This window comes from Linepithema humile, chromosome 8 (assembly GCF_040581485.1).
Source record: "Linepithema humile isolate Giens D197 chromosome 8, Lhum_UNIL_v1.0, whole genome shotgun sequence".
NCBI classification, from domain to species: domain Eukaryota; kingdom Metazoa; phylum Arthropoda; class Insecta; order Hymenoptera; family Formicidae; genus Linepithema; species Linepithema humile.
In genome coordinates, this window is record NC_090135.1 from 4,360,309 (window position 1) to 4,367,321 (window position 7,013).

At 48.0% G+C, this 7,013-nt stretch overlaps 2 protein-coding genes across 2 annotated transcripts; both read right to left on the minus strand.

Moving 5' to 3' along the window:
* Positions 1-2,567: 2,567 nt before the first annotated feature.
* LOC137001717 (uncharacterized) lies at positions 2,568-4,346 on the minus strand. The gene is made up of 2 exons (XM_067360825.1): positions 4,003-4,346; positions 2,568-3,885 (listed from the first exon to the last, which is right to left on the minus strand). The coding sequence occupies exons 1-2, from the start codon at positions 4,344-4,346 to the stop codon at positions 2,568-2,570; spliced, it is 1,662 nt and encodes a 553-aa protein (XP_067216926.1).
* Positions 4,347-4,523: 177 nt separating this feature from the next.
* LOC137001718 (uncharacterized) lies at positions 4,524-6,106 on the minus strand. Its single transcript, XM_067360826.1, has 4 exons — positions 5,920-6,106; positions 5,605-5,861; positions 5,381-5,553; positions 4,524-5,103 (listed from the first exon to the last, which is right to left on the minus strand). Exons 1-4 carry the CDS (start codon positions 6,104-6,106, stop codon positions 4,524-4,526), a joined length of 1,197 nt encoding a protein of 398 aa, XP_067216927.1.
* Between the last annotated feature and the right edge of the window lie 907 nt (positions 6,107-7,013).

Sequence of the window (7,013 nt, forward strand, 5' to 3'; positions counted from 1 at the left end):
GTAAGTTACCTAGCTCTCGAAGATCGTGGAGTACCGCGGTTACCAATTTCCATTGGGCGTGCTCCCTCGGATCTGGCGTGATTCCGAGGCTAGTTCACGTCGCAAATTTTGGCGCCCAACGTGGGGCCCACGCCGTGAAAACTCATCGAAAAAGTAGTAGAAAATAAGATCTGGAGAGTGAGAGAGCGTAACTCAATTAGTTATATCTGTGTCGTTGTCAATGTACTAATCCACTTATTACATTTCATGTTCTTTCGACTGTGTATATGACAAATGTTCGTATCGTCCACACTATCTATATGCTGTCCTATGCAAGTAAGTTGCAATAAGTCTATTCTAAGTCCTATTCAAAAGAAAAGGACTCTAGAATTTGTGTGCCGTCGCGTATACGTGTGATACCGCTCGCTGTGTTGGCGCGTGCCGCTCAGCTGTAGAGTTTTTCTACACGTCGCTCGCTCGCGGCCGAACGCGACGTAAACACTCGTACATGCGCTCGCTTATATAATACCGTCTAGACCGATTTCGCAGAAATTAAGTAGATCAATAGAAAAACCGAGACATTTAAAGTCTCAACCTGTTCAGCATTATTTCCGCCTGACTGATTTCGAGCGTGTTATAGAGAGCCGTTTATCGTATCTTTCCGATATTAATTATGCGCGAGGCCTGATTTCGAGATCTTTTCGTTAATTTCGTAAATTTCCGTTATAATGAATCATTCGTATAATATTGTTCGATAAGAGAATCGTTATTATGACCGCTTGACGAACTCGTTTATTATTTGATACCGTTGATCTTAGCTGCTTTCTTTTGATTATTGTCGATAGCTCATGTATTACTTTTTTTTTTCGGATTTTGTTTGTTACTTCTTTTCTCTTAGGCTTCAACGTATAAGGTCGTGTTTAAATTCGTTGCGTTTAAACTTCCGTCTCAACGTATTCTTTTGATTTTTATTACTTAAGGAATTATTTAATTCGGCTTTGCGTGATCACATCACATTTTTTTTGTTACCTTTTTTTTGTCTCTTTTCCCTTCTTTTCGTTTCGCTCTTTAAGTGCATACTTATTGTCTTTTCAAAATTAATTATTTTCTTTTTGCTCGTTCTCGTTATTTCTTTCTGTTTCGTTAAAATTCGTGGATTGATCATTGCGTTCCGTATTCCGCCACTGAAAACGTCTTTCTTTCTTTCATCTTGTCCCTTTCTCTTTCTTTTCACGATAACGCTAGTAATTGACGCTTCATTTCCGATATATTAACTTTAAAATTATATGACAGTAACCTTAGCCTGCTAACTTTTTTTTCTTTGTTTGTAAAATTCTTTTTTTTTCGAGTCATACCGAATGACGTTTTTTTTTAAGCAATAGATTGCCTGACGGAGGTCGGATTGAAAATATCGTTACCGTTATTATATTGATATCGCCACATGATGAAAATTTCGATCGTGGGTTTAACGGACTCGCATTGAATTTGGCTGATTTGGCGTATCAAAGTCGTTAAAACGTATAGTTTTCGTGTCGTTTGAAATTGTTTGTTTCTCGTATTTATTCGTTATCGTATCAATTGTGTTTATGATTTCTTTTTTTTTCTTTTTTTTCTCGTGTCGGTTACTCGAGCATACGGTCACTTTCGTGTGTTGTTTTTTTTTTTTTTTTTTAAATTAAGCTACCGTTAATAATTTCCTTTTCATTTCTTTTTCTCGTTCCTTCTCTCTGTATGTCCTTTTCTCTTTTATGCTTTCTCGCGTACGAATCACGAAGGAAGCATACGTGAAGCTTAATTGCAGTAAGATCGCGTAAGTGTAGCGGAATTATTATTATCCTTATTTTTTTTTCTTTCGGAAGACTTATTGAAATTTCGGGGAGATTTGTGAATACGCCGGCGAGAATCGGCTCTCGGCGTGATTTCTTTTCTCTTTCCGTGTCTCTTTTCGTTTGTCGGCGATTATCGTCTCGTGAGTAAGTTGGGAGTAATAAATTAAGCTTACTTTCTATTTTGGTGTATTTTTTATTTTCGGTTTCCTCTCGTTTTGTTAGTGGCGTTAATTATTTTTTTTTTTCCTTTTCTCTTTCTTTCTTTTCTTTTTCGTTCTTTTTCTTTTATCATATATTGTTGACTTCTTCTTTTGTTGTTTTTGCGTGTGCGTTTTCCGGTATTGCGTTCTATTGTGGTGAATTCTCGTTCGGTAACTAAGTACTTTTGGTTAATACGAATCAATTTAGCGTCGTTCTTTTTTGTTTTCTCTCGGCTTTCTTTCTCGTTAGTACCGTTCCTTACTGAGATTATAATTTTTTTTTGGAGTTGTTTTGCGTCTTGACTACGTTTTTTTTGCGAGTATTCGGGTGGGCCTAGGGAATAGTACCGGATAATTTTTTTTTTTTTCTTCTCCACATGAGGAAGGATAGTAATCCTCATCAGTGGATTTACGACCTGACTATCAAACAAGCGCGACAACACTTATCGGATAGGGGATTAATAATAATAATAATATTGTAACGGGGGGGCGTTCCTCTTTCGAAGCACCGCCCGCGGCACCCAGACATTGTCCATTGTGCCTCCCCTCATAAACTTACTTATGAGAGACCTATTTTTCTCCAAAAGAGAATCAGATCCCTCACCGGCAGTTTCCTGATCTGCTCGGGCCCAAGTAGTGCTGAGCCCAGCATCTTGTGTCTCAACCCTGCCTGTGCAGGACAGTCGCTGAGCACATAAAGGCTTGTTTCCTCGTCGTCTCCACATGTCCTGCACTTGGATGTATCGCTACGCCCAAGCTTGTACATGTGGTAGTTTAAGGTGCCATGACCAGTCAGTATGTGTACCGCTGTCCTGGCATCTCTCCTACTCAGAGCCCTTATGCTCCAAGTCAGTTTTCTATTAGGAGTATCTTCCATCAGAGCTCTAGCCTGTCTGCATTTGGACTCAGATTCCACTCTCCAGTGTCTTAGATGTTCTCTGCGGAGCCATTCTTTGATCCTCCCCTTTCCTAGACAAAAGGGGATTCCTAGAGCCGGCCCCGGTCCTACCATCGTTGTCTCTGAACCCGCTTTTGCCAGCTGGTCCGCACATTCATTACCCTGGATGCCTGAGTGACCAGGCACCCATGTAACGGTGACTTCTCTCTCTCTCGCCAATTCGTTCAGAACGCCTCTGCACTCCTGAACCAATCGCGACGTTATTGTCGGAGCCCCCAGCGCCTTGATGGCTGCCTGGCTGTTCGTACAAATTCTGATATGCTCTCCCGCTTCTACCCTACTCCGTACGGTCTGAGCACAGCTTAGGATAGTCACAATCTCCGCTTGGAATACCGTGGCATAACTGTCAAGAGAAATGCTCTCCTTCCATCCCTCTCGACTGCCAAAGAAGCCGGCCCCGGAGCCCGTGTCCGTCTTGGAGCCGTCCGTATACCAGACATCTCCTCCACGCACTCGAGCCCCTAAGTTTTCACCTTCCTTTTCCCACTCCTCCGGCCTCGGTATATGCATTTTGAAGCGCCTATCAGAAGCCCGAATAATAGGTATTCTGTCCTGTCGCATCTCAAATATCGGATCCAGCAGAACGTCTTCCGGCAGCCTCGTATGCCGGGCTCCCTTCTTCCATTTTAGTTCGCATCTTAGACGGTATGTCGCCACTGCTGCCGCAGTCACTACCACCTGATAAAATGGTTCGATGCCGAACATTACGCCCATCGCCGCCACTGGTGTCGTAACCATAACACCCAGGGCCTCTTTCAAAATCAGAGCCCTGACATGCTCCAGCGCAACTTTGGCTGTTTTCTTTTGCACCCTAGTCCACCATACTACGGCTGCGTATGTGAGTCTGGGGCGAAGTATGGCTGTGTAGATCCAGTGTATCATACTCGGTTTCAAACCCCAAGTCTGGCCAAAGGTCCTTCTGCACATTCAAAAATACTGGCACAAGCTTTTGCACCGGTTACAAAAGTGCTCCTCCCAAAGCAGTTTCCTATCTAGGATAACTCCCAAATATTTCACTGATTCGGTCGGAACTAACTTTACTCCTACAAGAGTGGGTCCCACAATGGTGCCCACCTTGTATTTGCGAGTGAAGACAGTAAGACCGGTTTTTAGTGGATTTACCGCCAAACCCGTTCTCTGACACCACTCTTCTACAACTTCCAGTGCCCCCTGCATGAGCTCTAGAAACGTCTCCAGAAAAGGGCCTCGCACAAGTATTGCCTCGTCGTCCGCGTAGCCTTGTGCAGTGAAGTCTCTATCGTCCAGTGCCTTTAATAAACCATTTGCTACCAGGCACCATAAAAGTGGGGAAAGTACTCCGCCCTGCGAGCAGCCTCTTCCCACCCACTCACAGACTTTCGCAGTTCCCAGCGAAGTCATCACACGCCTCCCTAGCATGCCCCGGATCTACTCGACGAGTTTCATCGGGGCACCCCTTCTGGCGGCTTCCTCACACACTACCTCGTGCGGTGTGTTGTTAAAGGCGCCCTCTATGTCCAAGAAAGCACCCACTGCGTAGCCCTTCCTTTCCAGCTGCTTCTCAATAAACGCTACCGTCTAATGTAGAGCAGTCTCGGTGGAATAGCCCGAACGATACGCGTGCTGATTTTTGTGGAGAGAGTGACTCCACAGAGTTGTCTCCCTCAGATACGCGTCCACCAGCTTTTCCAATGTCTTAAGGAGAAACGATGTTAGGCTAATTGGCCTGAAATCCTTTGCCTTGGTGTAGCTCGTTCTTCTCACTTTTGGGATGAAAACTACCCTGACCAGTTTCCATGCGCTAGGTGTGTAGCTCATTGCGATAGAAGCCCTTAAAGTTTGGGTCAGTGGGCCCACGATCTGTTCCAGTCCCTCTTGTAGAAGAGCCGGAAAGACACCATCCGGTCCCGCTGACTTGTAGGGCTTAAAGGTGTTAATTGCCCACTTGACCTTCTCGGGCATGACAATCTTGGCCGCCATTCGCCAGTCCGCTTGTCGGGCTCTTCTGAGTGAGCCCGGCTCCTTATATGCAAATAGCTCTCCCTGCTCCCTATGGAAGCCCGGAAAGCTCACTTCCAGTAGATGCTCCAGACATTGCTCTCCAGTCACCACCGTCCCATCAGGGAGTGCGATGGCTTCCAGAGTCGCATCCGGGTTCCTGCGAGGATCCTGCAGATTTTTGCCGTTTCAGGCATTCCCTCTACTTCCTCGCAAAACTTTCTCCAGCTTTCCAGTTTTGCCCTAACCACAGAGTCTCTATATTCCTTCTGTGCCCTCCTAGAGAGCTCCCAGTCGGATTGGCGGCCCGTGTTCCTGGCTCTGTTCTAGGCCCTACGAGCCGCCACTCTGAGTCCCTGCAGTCCAGGGGTCCACCAGGAAATTCCTCTACTATTTGTAACCGCCTTTTCGGGGCAGTTACTTTCGTAGCAGTTTACCAGAGACCTCTGCAAGTAGTCCACACAGGTCTCCAGTTCGTCCTCTGTCCCGTGCCTCTTAGGGAAGCCTTTGAGACTGTTGGCCAGTCTTCCCTATAGGAGTCCCACTTGGTTTTCCTCGGATTCCTGAATTTGACCTCCTTCCCTCTAGCCTTAGCTATCCTGAAGGAGATCTGCCTATGGTCAGAGAGCGAGAGCTCTGTCGAGACCCTTCACTCCACTACCTCCTGTATCAACTGCCTGGAACAGACAGTGATGTCGAGCACTTCTCTTCTCGCTATAGTGCAGAAGGTGGGCTCATCTCCTGTGTTGAGGATCTCCAGATCCGTAGATGCTAGAAACTCCAACACTTTCCTTCCTCTATCATTGGTGTCCGAGCTTCCCCACACGGTGTGATGCGCGTTAGCGTCACATCCCATGATCAAAGGAAGCCGTTTCTCCTGGCAGTATTCTGCCAGTTTTATCACCGGTACAGGCGGCACTGCCTCCCCCTCGTCATGAGAGAAATAGGCCGCAAATAACCATTTTCTTCCTGTCACCGGAGTGATCAGTGAAATTCACTTCTACAGCCGCAACGTCCCTGGAACACAGGTGAGGTATTAGCTGGGCTTCCATGCCCTTGACGGCCACGCAGGCCCTGGGCCGGTCCACTGATGGAGCCCTAAAGAGCCTACCGCAGGCCGCCAAACCCCTGATGCAACCTCGGATTATCCAGGGTTCTTGCATCAGTGATATGCATGTTTGTCTCCCAGCTTGTTGCCTGGCCAAAACAGCCGAGGCCCCTTTGCTGTGATGCAGATTAACCTGGGTGAAGGCTATCCCTCTCGATCCCGCCATTTGGCTGCGAGACCGTTTTAGGGGGGTCCTCCTTATCCTCCTTTACCCCTCCCTGGGCTCCACTTACCCGAAAGACAATCCTGTCGAGCCCAAAGAATGGTCTGAAGTCCAGTGTCTTCAATTTGAGGACACTGGACCCCGGGACCCCGAGGACCAGGTTTCCACCCTCCCTAGTGGCCCCTACCCCCTCCGCAAACACTTTCCAGCTCCCGGTGATGAGACCTGGGTTCTGCTTCTCCAGCCGCTTCAGGACCGTGGCCGCGCCCCTGAGAAGTCCCGGGACCCAAACCACCGCCCTGTGCTGTTTTTGAAGCGCGTCCAAGCCCATCACCCTGAGACTGGCGTCCTCCCACGGAGTGATGCCGCCGTTCCGCCCCACGAGCCAATCCAGCAACGCTCCATCCGCGCATCTTACCACTGCCGCACCACTCCTTAGAGAAGTGCCGTGGAATCTGGGCATCGGACCCTCCTGGATCCCGTCGATCTCCTCCAAGACCGCATCTCTCAACAGAGTCAACTGCTCAGCAGTGATCCCTGTCTCGGGGTAGCCCTCCGCCACAATCATCCTCGCCAGAGGGTCAGCAGCGTCCGAGTAAGCATGTTGCCCGTCGCGAGTCCTTTGCTTTTTCAGCGGACGGTCGCCCGATAGAGGGGTATCCTTGGAACCCTTCCGACGTTTACCGTCGGCGTGCCCCTTCACCACTTCCACCGGCGTGCAGGGGGAAGCCACGGGAAGAGAGCGAGCCCCTTCCAGAGCCGCTGCTCTTATCCGCTTCGCCCTCCTTCTTTCGGCCCC